The 16752-nt window shown below is 43.9% G+C and overlaps 1 protein-coding gene across 1 annotated transcript; it reads left to right on the top strand.

The window, feature by feature from the left end:
* Positions 1 to 1912: 1912 nt before the first annotated feature.
* On the top strand, positions 1913 to 14283 carry LOC311140389 (cyclic AMP-responsive element-binding protein 3-like protein 2). Its single transcript, XM_084175423.1, has 11 exons — positions 1913 to 3322; positions 3590 to 3780; positions 3896 to 3971; positions 7199 to 7407; positions 7739 to 7885; positions 10581 to 10639; positions 10896 to 10964; positions 11469 to 11568; positions 11955 to 12078; positions 12760 to 12994; positions 13163 to 14283. The coding sequence occupies exons 1-11, from the start codon at positions 3184 to 3186 to the stop codon at positions 13233 to 13235; spliced, it is 1422 nt and encodes a 473-aa protein (XP_084031549.1). The 5' UTR covers positions 1913 to 3183; the 3' UTR covers positions 13236 to 14283.
* The last annotated feature ends 2469 nt before the right edge of the window (positions 14284 to 16752 follow it).

Genomic DNA, 16752 nt, shown 5'->3' with positions numbered 1-16752 from the left:
CTCTCTTCGTGGTCTCTTGTTCTCTCTGTCTCTGCCTGACTCAGACTGTAATTGAACCCACATGCCTGGCTTCCTGCCATCTCTACCCTTCTCTCCTTGCGCTCTCTTTCTTTCTTTCTTTCTTTCTTTCTTTCTTTCTTTCTTTCTTTTCTTTCTTTCTTTTTCTTTCTCCGTCTCCCTCTCCTTCTTCCTTTCACATTCTCCAGGGTGCACTCCGGGGTGTTCATCACTTTTTCCGCCTGCTCTCTTTCCTTTTCCTATTTGTCATTCCACCCTTTTCCTCTGAATGTTGCTCTCTGTTTTTCAACTAAATGATATCCATGAAGTGTTTTCTCTGCCCACTCTCTGAGATGCTACCAAGACACGTTCTCCAGATGCTTCCTATCCCCTGCTCTAGCAGTTAGAGACTCCTATTGGCTCAGGTCTGTGAGTTCTGCCCGGAGACAGAACTCTAGTCTAGAGCAGGTGAATGTTATTAGTTATGCATGTACTTCCATTGAACAGAACTTGGGGTGGAATCAGGACAATAATGTTAATGTTTGGCTGACTCAGTGGTTTCCATCACACTGCAATACAACCTGAACGGTTGGCTGCAAATCCTATGGAGGAATGCTTCTTAGCATGACTGTGAAATCTGTAGGCCTATTCGTTTTAATAACATGCGTACATGAAATGTCTGGTGTTCTTCTTATTAGTTTTAAACATGAAGTTAAATACTACTGTTTTCCATTTAAGCAGCAGTGGAAGTTGTTGAGGTTGCCTTTATTTTGTGTGAGTGAAAAGGCCTTTGTTTCATAAGGAGGTTGTTTTCTCTGTGGGTCTTTGTTAATGAGCAACACATTGAAACATCACTCCCTCCCTCCTCCCCTTTCCTCAGCTCTACAGTAACACTGTTCCCTACTGTACTGCATCACCCCACTCTCTGACACACACACACACACACACACACTCTGTCGCTATATGTCTATGGAGATATACAATAGTGGGGGTATAGGATAGGAGGATGTGGAGATATACAGTGCATTCGGGAAGTATTCAGACACCTTGACTTTTTCCACATTTTTTTACGTTACAGCCTTATTCTAAAATTGATCAAATTGTTTTCCCTCCCCCCTAATCAATCTACACACAATACCCCATAATGTTTTTTGGAAATGTTTGCAAATGTATTGAAAATAAAAAACGGAAGTATCACATTTACATAAGTATTCAGACCCTTTACTCAGTACTTTGTTGAAGCACCTTTGGCAGCGATTACAGCCTCAAGTCTTCTTTGGTATGAAGCTACAAGCTTGGCACTCCTGTATTTAGGGAGTTTCTCTCATTCTTCTCTGCAGATCCTCTCAAGCTCTGTCAGGTTGGAGGGGAAGTGTCGCTGCATAGCTATTTTCAGGTCTCTCCAGAGATATTAAATCAGGTTCAAGTCCGGGCTCTGGCTGGGCCACTCAAGGACATTCAGAGACTTGTCCCGAAGCCACTCCTGCGTTGTCTTGGCTGTGTGCTTAGGGTCGTTGTCCTGTTGGAAGGTGAACCTTGGTCCCAGTCTGAGGTCCTGAGCAGGTTTTCATCAAGGATCTCTCTGTACTTTGCTCCGTTAATCTTTCGCTTGATCCTGACTAGGCTCCCAGTCAGTCCCTGCCACTGAAAAACATCCCCACAGCATGATGCTGCCACCACCATGCTTCACCGTAGCTTCATACCCAAGAAGACTTGAGGCTGTAATCGCTACCAAAGGTGCTTGAACAAAGTACTGAGTAAAGGGTCTGAATACTTACGTAAATGTGATATTTCAGTTTTTAGTTTTTAATACATTTGCAAACATTTCTACAAACCAGTTTTTGCTTTGTCATCATGGGGTATTGTGTGTAGATTGATGAGGGGGAAAAAACAATGTAATCAATTTTAGAATAAAGCTGTAATGTAACAAAAAGTCAAGGGGTCTGAATACTTTCCGAATGCACTACATCATCATTGGGTGAAACCAACCGAAAGCACGTATTTGTGTTCGCGAACGGGCGACTAGTCATTTTTATAAATCACATCAAAACACACATGCTATTCAACGGTTTTCTTGTTAGGCTAGGCTATATACTGTATATTCCCTGTCCTCCACTGCCTCACAGAAGACATGATGAACTGCTGTTGATGCTAGCTGGCAAGCTGTTTCAATGTAGCTATTAGCTACAAAGAATATTGCCTAGTCAGACCATTATTACTGTTCCAGCTGGCTGATAGGCGTTATTAGGTAGGTCATGTTAAAGAGAGTGGTATAGAAGTAAAGTACCTGAAAAGCAGAAGGAGGTATAGAGGTAGATAGTTCAACAATAGTATACACACATCTGATAATGACTTTGAATTGCAGGGTACAATACCGTCACACACATTGAAGGCTCCCTCAGTTTATTGAGTGCAGTTCTTTGACCCAAAGGTCCTCATGATGACATAGAGGAAGGGAATCTAAAAATCAGAAGGCAGAGATAGGAAAGAAAATTGGAGCACCTGAACAGCTGAGGTTGAGAGGCCTGTCATAACCTGTCCCAAGCAGTGATGAGAGTTGAGAGTTTTCAGGTCACATCAAGAAAGGAAGATGGGAAGGAATGTGCATGGAGGAATGTCCTGAGGGTAGGATGGGGGGATGGAAGGTAGAAAGAAAGGAGGAGAAGTGGAGAAGATGGTTGTCAGTCTTGGCCTTTACTCAAAACGTCTCACCACATTGAGAGATGGGAGGATGAGATACGGCCGCTATGATTGGTGGGAGCGATATCAGTCTCCTATTGTCACTGGAGGAGAGGGGATTTTACAGCTCTATAATTGGCTGTTTGTTGCTGGCCTTGGGGGCTTTTCCTCAAAGGCAAGTGCAGATAGCCATTAAAGAGCTTTATAGGCAGTAATTACAGACTAGCTACAGGTATATTGTATAATAATGACATGGTATATGGTGTAATAACTAGACGGTGTGATGACTAGATGGTATCATGTCTGTGTCTGTCTGTGCTCTTAGCCTCAAGTCTGTGTTTCGCATGTCTTTTGTCAGTCTATCATTAACATCCATATCTCTCTCCCCTCCTCCCCCCTCTCACCCTCTTACAGCACTTCACAGACCTCCTGGATGACTTTTCCCAGGATGCTTTGCTGGGCCAGCTGCTGAGCGACCCTTTCCTCTCCGGCCGGGAAGGAGAGGCCATGGATGAGGGGGAGGATTTTACCCCGTCCTCTCCGCTGCCGCCCCACATCCAGGCGGAGCACTCCTACTCCCTGTGTGGGGACTCCCGGCCCCAGTCGCCCCTCTCACATCTGCCTGGGGAGCAGGGGAGTGATGCAGGTGAGCGGGGGAGAGAAACGAGGAGAGGGGGAGGACAGAGTGAGGAAAGAGGGGAGGGTTTTGGGCCTCAGTGACAGTTGTAGATGACATGTCGTATTGTAATGTGTAGGCGATCTACGGTATCTATAACAAAAAAGGGTGGCAATACAGAAATATGTGGAGAAATGTACATTAGTACATTCAGTGCCGCACAATACACAAACAGTACATGCAGTATCTAAGTGACAGTGTTGATGCTGATGTGTCGTGTCTCTTTCTCTCTATCAGAGTCAGACGGTGAGGATTGGCCCGTGGAGCAGGAGGAACAGATGGAGGTGCTGCTGTGTGACCCTCCAGCCTTGCTGCCCACCCTAACCCTCTCCCTAGCACCCGAGGGCCACATCACTGAGGCCCCCGCCCCACCCGCCCCCAGCCCCAAGCCCAACCCACACACCGCCACACAGGGCAAGGCCAGCAAGGTAAGGAGACGTCTAGAATCACAGCACATGCAGACAGGCCCACATGCACTCACAAATACACACACACAAACGTATGCACACGTGTAACATCTATTTCTGCTGTCTGATTGTCTAGGTGAAGGAGGTTGGTGAGATCCAGATCAAACTGGAGCCTCATGAGGTGGACCAGTTCCTCAACTTGTCTCCTGAAGGTGAGACCTGACACGCACCATATCGTACTGCCACACTACTCATAACCTCTCTGTATGTCGTCCCCACGACCTGGGTCAAATACACGTGTCAAATACTGTGCTAACTTTTTCCACCTCATTAAATAATATAATATATGCCATTTAGCAGACGCTTTTATCCAAAGCGACTTAGTCATGCGTGCATACATTTTGAAGATACATTTTGAAGATAAATCAAGCACACTTTAAGTATTTGATAATGTATAGGTACAGTGAGGGAAAAAAGTATTTGATCCCCTGCTGATTTTGTATGTTTGCCCACTGACAAAGAAATTATCAGTCTATAATTTTAATGGTAGGTTTATTTGAACAGTGAGAGACAGAATAACAACAAAAAAATCCAGAAAAACGCATGTAAAAAATGTTATAAATTGATTTGCATTTTAATGAGGGAAATAAGTATTTAAAACCCTCTGCAAAACATGACTTAGTACTTGGTGGCAAAACCCTTGTTGGCAATCACAGAGGTCAGACGTTTCTTGTAGTTGGCCACCAGTTTTGCACACATCTCAGGAGGGATTTTGTCCCACTCCTCTTTGCTTATCTTCTCCAAGTCATTAAGGTTTTGAGGCTGACGTCTGGCAACTCGAACCTTCAGCTCCCTCCACAGATTTTCTATGGGATTAAGGTCTGGAGACTGGCTAGGCCACTCCAGGACCTTAATGTGCTTCTTCTTGAGCCACTCCTTTGTTGCCTTGGCCGTGTGTTTTGGGTCATTGTCATGCTGGAATACCCATCCACGACCCATTTTCAATGCCCTGGCTGAGGGAAGGAGGTTCTCACCCAAGATTTGACTGTACATAGCCCCGTCCATCGTCCCTTTGATGCGGTGAAGTTGTCCTTCCCTTTAGCATAAAAACACCCCCAAAGCATAATGTTTCCACCTCCATGTTTGACGGTGGGGATGGTGTTCTTGGGGTCATAGGCAGCATTCCTCCTCCTCCAAACACGGCAAGTTGAGTTGATGACAAAGAGCTCAATTTTGGTCTCATCTGACCACAACACTTTAACCCAGTTATCCTCTGAATCATTCAGATGTTCATTGGCAAACTTCAGACGGGCATGTATATGTGCTTTCTTGAGCAGGGGGACCTTGCGGGCACTGCAGGATTTCAGTCCTTCACGGCGTAGTGTGTTACCAATTGTTTTCTTGGTGACTATGGTCCCAGCTGCCTTGAGATCATTGACAAGATCATCCTGTGTAGTTCTGGGCTGATTCCTCACCGTTCTCATGATCATTGCAACTCCACAAGGTGAGATCTTGCATGGAGCCCCAGGCAGAGGGAGATTGACAGTTCTTTTGTGTTTCTTCCATTTGCGAATAATCGCACCAGCTATTGTCACCTTCTCACCAAGCTGCTTGGCGATGGTCTTGTAGCCCATTCCAGCCTTGTGTAGGTCTACAATCTTGTCCACGACATCCTTGGAGAGCTCTTTGGTCTTGGCCATGGTGGAGAGTTTGGAATCTGATTGATTGATTGCTTCTGTGGACAGGTGTCTTTTATACAGGTAACAAGCTGAGATTAGGAACACTCCCTTTAAGAGTGTGCTCCTAATCTCAGCTCGTTACCTGTATAAAAGACACCTGGGAGGCAGAAATCTTTCTGATTGAGAGGGGGTCAAATACTTATTTCCCTCATTAAAATGCTAATCAATTTATAACATTTTTGACATGCGTTTTTCTGGATTTTTTGGTTATTCTGTCTCTCACTGTTCAAATAAACATACCATTAAAATTATAGACTGATCATTTTCTTTGTCAGTGGGCAAACGTACAAAATCAGCAGGGGATCAAATACATTTTTCCCTCACTGTATGTACAAAATATTTTTAAAAAGAAATACAAATGCAACATGTAAAGTGTTGGTCCCATGTTTCATGAGCTGAAATTAAAGATCCCAGAAATGTTCCATACGCACAAAAACCTTATTTCTCTCAAATTTTGTGCACAAATTTGTTTAAATCCCTGTTAGTGAGCATTTCTCCTTTGCCAAGATAATCCATCCACCTGACAGGTGTGGCATATCAAGAAGCTGATTAAACAGCATGATCATTACACAGGTGCACCTTGTGCTGGGGACAATAAAAAGCCACTCTAAAATGTGCAGTTTTGTCACACAACACAGATGTCTCAAGTTTTGAGGGAGCGTGCATTTGGCATGCTGACTACAGGAATTTCCACCAGAGCTGTTGCCAGAGAACTGAATGTTAATTTCTCTACCATAAGACGCCTCCAACGTTGTTTTAGAGAATATGGCAGTACATCCAACCGGCCTCATAACTGCAGACCAATGTGTATGGCATTGTGTGGGCGAGCGGTTTGCTGATGTCAACGTTGTGAACAGAGTGCCCCATGGTGGCGGTGGGGTTATGGTATGTGCAGGCATAAGCTACGGACAACGAACACAATTGCATGTTATCGATGGCAATTTGAATGCACAGAGATACCGTTACGAGATCCTGAGGCCCATTGTCGTGCCATTCATCCGCCACCGTCACCTCATGTTTCAGCATGATAATGCAGGCCCCATGTCGCAAGGATCTGTACACAATTCCTGGAAGCTGAAAATGTCCCAGTTCTTCCATGGCCTGCATACTCACCAGATATGTCACCAATTGAGTGTGTTTGGGATGTTCTGGATCGACGTGTACGACAGCATGTTCCAGTTCCTGCCAATATCCAGCAACTTCACACAACCATTGAAGAGGAGTGGGACAACATTCCACAGGCCACAATCAACAGGCTGATCAACTCTATGCGAAGGAGATGTGTCGCGCTGCATGAGGCAAATGGTGGTCACACCAGATACTGACTGGTTTTCTGATCCACGCCCCTACTTTAAAAAAAAAAGGTATCTGTGACCAATAGATGCATATCTGTATTCCCAGTCATGTGAAATCCAGAGATTAGGGGCTAATTAATTTCTTTCAATTTGACTGATTTTCTTATATGAACTGTAACTCAGTAAAATCTTTGAAGTTGTTGCATGTTGCGTTTATATTTTTGTTCAGTATAGTTAATATGCAGGCAGATCAGTGTTGTGCTGCTCTGAGGACCCCTTCTGGCCACTGATGGATGATGATGACATTAAGTACAATCCAATGTGTAAGGTCTGTAAATGTTAGTGTTGATGATCTCTAGAGATGTTTGTAAGTGTGTAACCTGTGTGTGTGTTTCCCCTCACCAGGTCTGGAGTCTCTGCAGATGCCCCCCACCCCTCCCTCCTCCCACAGCAGTGACTCAGATGGCAGTCAGAGCCCGGTACACGCCAGCACCCCCCAGAGCCCCTCCACCCCCACCTTTCCCCTCAGCCCTGCGCCCTCCCAGGCCGGCCTCAAGGTGTCCCTTCGCACACCCTCCTCCCTCTCCAACTCCCCTCTTCTCACCGCCCCACACGTAAGTACAACACAGACTGGGACCAGGGATTCACTGAAAATATACAGGGACCCTGTTGGCATAATATGAATCATTCCTACCTTCCTTCAGGTAATCACTGATCTGAGAGAGATTGGATAAGTTAATGCAAGGTTATCACCCTATTGCGTTCACCAATCCAACCTGGTCAGATCAGTGACAACCTCAAGAAACGGAAGGAATGAGCGATGGAACTATTCAGATAACAGATACAGGGAAGTCACTGAAATAAGATACAGTATGTCAGTTTATCAGATGGGCTCTTATGACACCTCCTCTCTCCTCTTCCCCCCTCCTCCTCCTCCCCCTGTAGAAGTTGCAGGGCTCTGGCCCTCTCCTGCTGACAGAGGAAGAGAGGAGAACCCTGGTTGCCGAGGGTTACCCTGTTCCCACCAAGCTGCCCCTGTCCAAGGCGGAGGAGAAAGCCCTGAAGAAGATACGTAGGAAGATCAAGAACAAGGTGGGAAGAATTCCATATGTGTTATTTCATAGTTGTGATGTCTTCACTATTATTCTACAATGTAGAACATAGTAAAAATAAAGAAAAACCCTTGAATGAGTAGGTGTGTCCAAAAGTTTGGACACACTACCAGTCAAAGGTTTGGACACACCTACTCATTCAAGGGTTTTTCTTTATTTTTACATTGTAGAATAATAGTGAATACATCAAAACTATGAAATAACACATATGGAATCATGTAGTAACCAAAAAAGTGTTAAACAAATCAAAATATATTTTATATTTGAGATTCTTCAAATAACCACCCTTTGCCTTGATGACAGCTTTGCATGGTTGTGGCAGCATCATGCTGTGGGGATGTTTTTCATCAGCAGGGACTGGGAAACTGGTCAGAATTGAAGGAATGAGGGATGGCGCTAAATACAGGGAAATTCTTGAGGGAAACCTGTTTCAGTCTTCCAGAGATTTGAGACTGGGACGGAGGTTCACCTTCCAGCAGGACAATGACCCTAAGCATACTGCTAAATAAACGCTTGAGTGGTTTAAGGGGAAACATTTAAATGTCTTGGAATGGCCTAGTCAAAGCCCAGACCTCAATCCAATTGAGAATCTGTGGTATGACTTAAAGATTGCTGTACACCAGCGGAACCCATCCAACTTGAAGGAGCTGGAGCAGTTTTGCCTTGAAGATTGGCCAAAAATCCCAGTGGCTAGATGTGCCAAGCTTATAGAGACATACCCCAAGAGACATGCAGCTGTAATTGCTGCAAAAGGTGTCTCTACAAAGTATTGACTTTGGGGGGGGTGAATAGTTATGCACGTTTTCTGTTTTTTTGTCTTATTTCTTGTTCGTTTCACAATCAAATCACATCTTCAAAGTGGTAGGCATGTTGTGTAAATCAAATGATACAACTCCCCAAAAATATATATTTTAATTCCAGGTTGTAAGGCAACAAAATAGGAAAAATGCCAAGGGGGGTGAATACTTTCACAAGCCACTGTATATATATACACTGCTCAATAAAATTAAGGGAACACTTAAACAACACAATGTAACTCCAAGTCAATCATACTTCTGTGAAATCAAACTGTCCACTTAGGAAGCAACACTGATTGACAATACATTTCACATGCTGTTGTGCAAATGGAATAGACAACAGGTGGAAATTATAGGCAATTAGCAAGACACCCCCAATAAAGGACTGGTTTTGCAGGTGGTGACCACAGACCACTTCTCTGTTCCTATGCTTCCTGGCTGATGTTTTGGTCACTTTTGAATGCTGGCGGTGCTTTCACTCTAGTGGTAGCATGAGACGGAGTCTACAACCCACACAAGTGGCTCAGGTAGTGCAGCTCATCCAGGATGGGACATCAATGCGAGCTGTGGCAAGAAGGTTTGCTGTGTCTGTCAGCGTAGTGTCCAGAGCATGGAGGCTCTACCAAGAGACAGGCCAGTACATCAGGAGACGTGGAGGAGGCCGTAGGAGGGCAACAACCCAGCAGCAGGACTGCTACCTCCACCTTTGTGCAAGGAGGAGCAGGAGGAGCACTGCCAGAGCCCTGCAAAATGACCTCCAGCAGGCCACAAATGTGCATGTGTCTGCTCAAACGGTCAGAAACAGACTCCATGAGGGTGGTATGAGGGCCCGACGTCCACAGGTGGGGGTTGTGCTTACAGCCCAACACCGTGCAGGATGTTTGGCATTTGCCAGAGAACACCAAGATTGGCAAATTCGCCACTGGCGCCCTGTGCTCTTCACAGATGAAAGCAGGTTCACACTGAGCACGTGACAGACGTGACAGAGTCTGGAGACGCCGTGGAGAACGTTCTGCTGCCTGCAACATCCTCCAGCATGACCGGTTTGGCGGTGGGTCAGTCATGGTGTGGGTGGCATTTCTTTGGGGGGCCGCACAGCCCTCCATGTGCTCGCCAGAGGTAGCCTGACTGCCATTAGGTACCGAGATGAGATCCTCAGACCCCTTGTGAGACCATATGCTAATGCAAGACAATGCTAGACCTCATGTGGCTGGAGTGTGACAGCAGTTCCTGCAAGAGGAAGGCATTGATGCTATGGACTGGCCCGCCCGTTCCCCAGACCTGAATCCAATTGAGCACATCTGGGACATCATGTCTCGCTCCATCCACCAACGCCACGTTGCACCACAGACTGTCCAGGAGTTGGCGGATGCTTTAGTCCAGGTCTGGGAGGAGATCCCTCAGGAGACCATCCGCCACCTCATCAGGAGCATGCCCAGGCATTGTAGGGAGGTCATACAGGCACGTGGAGGCCACACACACTACTGAGCCTCATTTTGACTTGTTTTAAGGACATTACATCAAAGTTGGATCAGCCTGTAGTGTGGTTTTCCACTTTAATTTTGAGGGTGACTCCAAATCCAGACCTCCATGGATTGATAAATTTGATTTCCATTGATAATTTTTGTGTGATTTTGTTGTCAGCACATTCAACTATGTAAAGAAAAAAGTATTTAATAAGATTATTTCATTCATTCAGATCTAGGATGTGTTATTTTAGTGTTCCCTTTATTTTTTTGAGCAGTGTATATATATATCGCTTTCTATTTCCACCTGTGCCAGAAATGTAATAACACACTTCAAATTGATACATTGAAGTCACTGTACTCACTTCCGTGAGCCATAGCTTGACGTAATTATCGACATCCTTTCTTTCAGATCTCTGCTCAAGAGAGCCGCAGAAAGAAGAAAGAGTACATGGACGCCCTGGAGAAGAAGTGAGTCTTTCATGATGTGCTCGTTCAGCTAGAAATCAAATGGATTTCATTGGGAATAAGGTTTTTCCATTTTTTTGGTAATTAATTAGCCTCATTATCAATGCTATAGATAATTACTTTATTATGACAATGACAATTCATCTATACATCTCAGTTCTTTTACAGGCATACAGTAGTAACTGCTGTCAAAGCATTGTCTCCCCTACTGATTAAGCCTACCTGTCACTGACCTTGTAATTCCCCCCTTTCTCCACAGGGTGGAGAACTGCTCCAATGAGAACAGCGAGCTGCGCAGGAAAGTGAAGAATCTGGAGTGTACCAACAAGTAAGAGACATACATTACATAGTGCTCTGGGGGACGTTTTGTGCTTCATCCTTTCCTACATTATTAATCCAACCTTGTAAAATTAGCACACAGTTCACTGAGTCGAACGGATCGTTATGTTTTGTTTTTTAATGTGTTTGTGCACGAATGCACACTGTGTTACATTGTCTGTGAAGTCATATGTTAGCCCAGTGAAGTGTGTGTGTGTGTGTGTGTGTGTGTGAATGAGTGCGTGTGTATTTCTTCAGCAGGGTGTGTGTGTGTGTTTGTGAGTGAGTCTATGACTAAGCTCTGACCCCATCTTTACCTTCTTCCCTCTTTCCCCATCTCCCCCCTCATCCCCTCTCCCCTCGTCCCATCTCTCCCCTCGTCCCCTCTCCCCTCTTCCCCTCTCCCCTCGTCCCCTCTCCCCTCGTCCCCTCTCCCCTCTTTCCCTCTCCCCTCTTCCCCTCTCCCCTCTTCCCCTCTCCCCTCTTCCCCTCTCCCCTCGTCCCCTCCTCCTAGGACTCTAATACAACAGCTGCTCTCTCTGCAGGCAGTGGTGGCAGGGAAGGTTCCCCGCTCCTGCAAAGTCACTGGCACCCAGACCTCCTCCTGCCTCATGGTGAGACTCCCCAACACAACGCTCAGCCCAGTGTTAGTGTGCTTGCGTGTGCGTTGTGTGTGTGTGTGTGCGCGAGCATTTTTGTTTCATATTGATTGGATTTTGTTTTTCATTTTATATAACTCCCGCTGCTCTGTGTGTCAGCTGTTGTGGGCAGCCTATCTTGTCCTTTTCATGTAAATGCTTGACTGTGGAGCCTAATGACATATATTGTGTGTGTGTGTGTGTGTGTGTGTGTGTGTGTGTGTGTGTGTGTGTGTGTGTGTGTGTGTGTGTGTGTGTGTGTGTGTGTGTGTGTGTGTGTGTGTGTGTGTGTGTGTGTGTGTGTGTGTGTGTGTGTGTGTGTGTGTGTGTGTGTGTGTGTGTGTGTGTGTGTGTGTGTCTAGGTGGTGGTGCTGTGTTTCGCTGTGTTCCTAGGGAGTTTCTACCCCAGCCTGGGTCCCTGCTCCTCCATCACAGAGACTGGCCTCTCCAGAGACATGGCCATGCAGGAGTCTTACACCGCTACAGGTGCTGTGTACACACACACACACACACACACACTCAGTCGCACATTCATGTTTCATGGATTAATGCTGAACTTTTTATAGTGTGTGTGTGTGTGTGTGAGGCATTAGCTCTGAATCTCTGAGTGCTGAGGGACTAGCAGTGTTCTGTAATCCTACCAGTCATACACACACACACACACACACACACACCTTTTGGAGTGTTTTGGCGTGGCCTCCTGGAAGAGTGTACACTTGAATTTCATTATTTCCCATTCAGAGGGACTATCATTAGTATGATTAAACAGCAATGCAGCCATTTTATGATGATTGATCTTTGCTCCCCCTACCGCTCTTCTCCCTCCCACACACAGCCTGTTTGCCACAGAGCCCAGTATTAGTGTTGCTGGCAGTCCGCCCTAGAACAATCTGTATGTAGTATGTGTACAGAGCAAGGTTTACTGTTGGTAGGGTTAGTTTTATGTTTAATCCATTTCATAATCTTGTTAAGAGGGTTACAGGGTTGTAGGATTGCATTAGTAGTAGACATGATCATATCAAAGGATTATACCGTCCCTAAAAAACAAAAGACATTTCAACAAAGAAAGATGTAAAAGATTAAGATGGTACTCAATGACATGCCTTTCTCCTTCGTGGACATGATGTGATCAGATAGGTGATGTTTTTTACCCGTGATCCTTCACAGTGAAGTCCAGGAGCCTGCTGTCCTATGAGGAGAGAGGGCTGGACGAGCCACACCTTCTGGGTCTGGGCGGGGACTATCCTGACCAATTGGAGAGGCCCACGGTTGTGATGGCAGCGTGGCGCTCTGAGAAAAATCAGCAGAAAGGAGAGGAGTCACACATTGCTGAGACACGCCCACCTTTCAGCAACAGCAGTGATACAAATCCACAGAAACCCCTGCTATTAGACCTGCACAGGTAACAGACACACACATGTACTCACGCACACACACACACTTATGGCAGGCGATGATATCAGAGACTGTATGAGACAGAAAAACTGTTTTTGACAGGATTTTGGGCTATTGATGTCAGTAAAAGTGTAGTACTGTAGTTTCTTATTTGTTAGTCTCTCTTCTGTCCCAGGTCTCTGGAGCAGAGGGTGAACGACAGCAGTAAAATCATAGAGCTGGAGAGGACAGTCAACGAGACATCATAGGGTCTACCTCTGACCCCTCACCCCTGACCTTTGACCTTCCCTCTGCAGGAGCAGGAGATGGAGGCTCTGTATTTATAGAATCATTTTGGATATCTTTATTATTTTATCGTATGTAGTTGTTCTTTTATATTGTGTTTTTATTCCATTCCAATAGTACACCACCTTTTGATATATTTTTGTGTTCATACTTTGTTTTTATTTAGCCTTTATTTGTTTTACTTCTTTATATATTTTATGACATCCTTTGCTTTAGGCATTATGCTCTGTTATATTTGAGTGAGTGGTATTTTTTTCAGTATTTCTATGGTGATATTCCCCTTGATGGTGGAGTTTTGAGAGTGGGCCCTGTAGCTCTTTGAATACACTGCTGATGTCTTCACAGTAATAATATCAAATCACAGTAATAATATCAAATGCTCTTTTCATTCCATATTGGTTTCCTATTGATTTTGTCAGGATGGATTCAGAATATCACACTGTCCTTAAATATGATTATCTATCAAAAGCCAAAGGTCTTCGTAGCAAATCCTATTTTTGTAAATATAAATAATAACATAATAATGTCAGCCTACATGTGTGAGGTCAGTAAAACGATGTTGACCGTTTTACTCTGATGTTGATGGATGGTTGTATGTTGAGACAACCAAGCTTTATAATACAGCATTATGACAAAGTACTTTATACCAGATAATGTGTGTGAGGAATGTGTTGTTTCCTGAACTAAGTTACTTTCTTGCTGGGGCAAACACCATGGTGGCCTTGTGATGAACCAGGATGATGTTTCTGCTAGGTTACAGTCTCTACCACCTGCACTGTCTCACACATACACACAGATGAATAGAACCATAAGTGCTTTCTCCATTGGCCAGCACCCTGCAGTCAATCCACTCACACTGTGTCCCCAAAGAGTCCATTTTATTCTTATTTATTGTATATAAACTGTAGAGTCACATTTTGCCTCCACAGGACCCATCTTTGTCTTTATGGGTTCTGTCCTTTTTAGTTTTTGCTTAAAACAAATAAATATTTTCCGTAGTAAAAGCATCAACTGCCGTGTAAGATTGTCCTGCTTTTAAGTGTCATTGAAGAAATGTACTGTGTGTTTGAGACTGCAAGCAAGCATACACTCACTGTGAACGTGTGTCAGTCAAAAATGACATAAGCGTCAGAAGTCGTACTAAGCCCATCCCAAAGTTTTGGTCACCAGCCATTCAAATGTGGTTCTCAACTGGTTTTGCCTCGGGACCCAAATAGAACCAGATTGTCTCAGCCGCGATCCAATATTCGCATGGCGATTTTTTTGTTGTTGCCAAAATGCAATCTGGATTTTTTTACAATGCTAAATTGATAGTAAATGTTCTAATTATATGACAAGGGAACAACAGTCCCTCATTTTTCATTGTCAATAATTCCATTTTGCACATATTCTTGATGAAGAATGTTAAACTCACTGGTTTGAGACTGCAAAATCAACCAAATAGTTTGCTGATTTCTACACACTTTCTACCTGGTTTTAGTCGTTTCAGTTCAGACTGGAGTATTTTTCTTTTTTTTATCAGACACTCGCCAGTTGAGAATCGCTGTTTTAACCCACACTCCAATGGTCAAAGAAATTACAGCTCTGCCTCTGGACAACAGGTCTGTGGACACAACTGGTGTGTGTGTGACTGTGCGTGCGTATATGCACATTTCTGTGTGTGTGTGTTTTGTAAAATGTTGTGTCTGTCTCCCTGCCCGTGAAAGAACTGTGTCAGCCTTGATTATTCTCTTTATACCTCAAATCACAATAACCTAATTGTATTAAGGCAAAAATGTTCAGATAGGGTGATTTGCTTAGAATGAAAGTATCATGGTTGGGAGGTTGGATAATAACCGTTTTACATAAACACATAAAAACAGACAGAATCAGATGCAATTTGTCACATTTACTATAAAAGCAAAAGCATGCTTTCCATTCCTCAACTAATTGGTCATTTCTCTATTCATTCCCATATTGGGTTATAATGATGCAACTGATATGTCAATTCTGGCAAATGACAGATGGGCTGAGCCATTTTTGTGTTGGGTGGCTGGTCGAAATGTACACAAAGTATTTTTTAAACATAAGAATAAAACAATGAGCAAGGTGACATGGCCAGCGGCCCATGGGCCTTTAAAAAAACAAATCTCTGGTATACTCACCTATAATAAGCATTTGGCTGATCAGTAAAAAACAGAAATGGTGCCTATAAATGTAGAAAGAGCACATTCTACACTATCACCTCACTCTCAAAAAATTTGGGGTGGCTAAAACCATGATTTGGTCAAACAGTAAAGTGTATTATCCTCATGATTCCTCTAATGAAAGTGTCTGTCCTGCCCCTGTGTCTGTGTCTGTGCCCTTGCTGGGGCCTGCTGCTGTGATTAGCGTGCCACTCTCCTATCCCCCGTTAGCTCGAAAGACAAATGCGTTCTGATTGTATAACATTTAAAAAATACAATTGCGGAAAAAACACAGCTTTGAAGGCTTCGTCCCCTTGTTCCTGACGATCAGAAGATGGTCTCAGCTTTCTGTAGGTATAATTGTATTTTATTAACTCTCAATATTCAGCTCAATATCAACTATTTTACAACCAAGATATTTGATATAGCTTTAAGAAATGGACCGGCACGCGCGCAAAATACTCACCGGATATTGCGAGGGCATAGGCCAATAGGTCTCATGGGTAGGACATAAAATGTACTGTTGGATGAATACATGACTACTAGCAGTGTGTATTATATTTAGAGTTATCGATCTAATTAATGTGTTTTGTTTTTTTCCACTTCCTCAGGTTTTGAACCCCAAATTAATTATCCTATGATATGAGTTATTGCATGTAAAGATGTATGTAATTAATCTCTTTTGGAAAAAAGGAGGACATTCTGGGGTCCTATTTTGACTAGGGTGACCAGTCGTTCCTGATTTCCGGGGACAATCCCCGATTTTAGTGGCCTGTCCCGGTTAGAGCTGTCCCTGAAATTGTCCCCGATTAGCCCTCAGTAAGAATAAAGCAACTCTGAAGTTAAATTGAGGCAGATATTTAAATAATCAAACGCTGTATCCAATCATATTTGCATGTAAAAATGATGTCTATCCCTGTACCAAACTCATTTGCTCCCGCGGTTTCGCTGCAGACCTTTTATGAGAACGTTTGATCAGTGATACATTGTAACCACCGCATGAACAACTATGCCCATGGCTAGAAAGTGCGTCCAACAGCATAGGCTACCAAAGTTGGGTGATTGTAAAATTACTAGATAGGCAAAGATTAAGAAAACTGTGGAGGTGAAGTTGATTTCTGTGTTATAAATAATAGAAATATTTGAAAGTACTTTAGTGAAATTGTATAGTTTAATATAGTTCCATCCATGCCATTGTTTTTTGTTTTTGTTTTTTTGCACAGCTACTCTGATCATCTTAATTTTGACAGTAAAATATAGCAACTATAGTCTAATTGTCAACTCGAAATTCATGACAATCACTGGATTAGGTTGC

The sequence above is a fragment of the Coregonus lavaretus genome, assembly GCF_964263955.1.
Source record: "Coregonus lavaretus genome assembly, chromosome: 13".
NCBI lineage: Eukaryota > Metazoa > Chordata > Actinopteri > Salmoniformes > Salmonidae > Coregonus > Coregonus lavaretus.
Note: the sequence above shows the minus strand (reverse complement) of the source record. Positions and strands in the feature narration are given on the sequence as shown.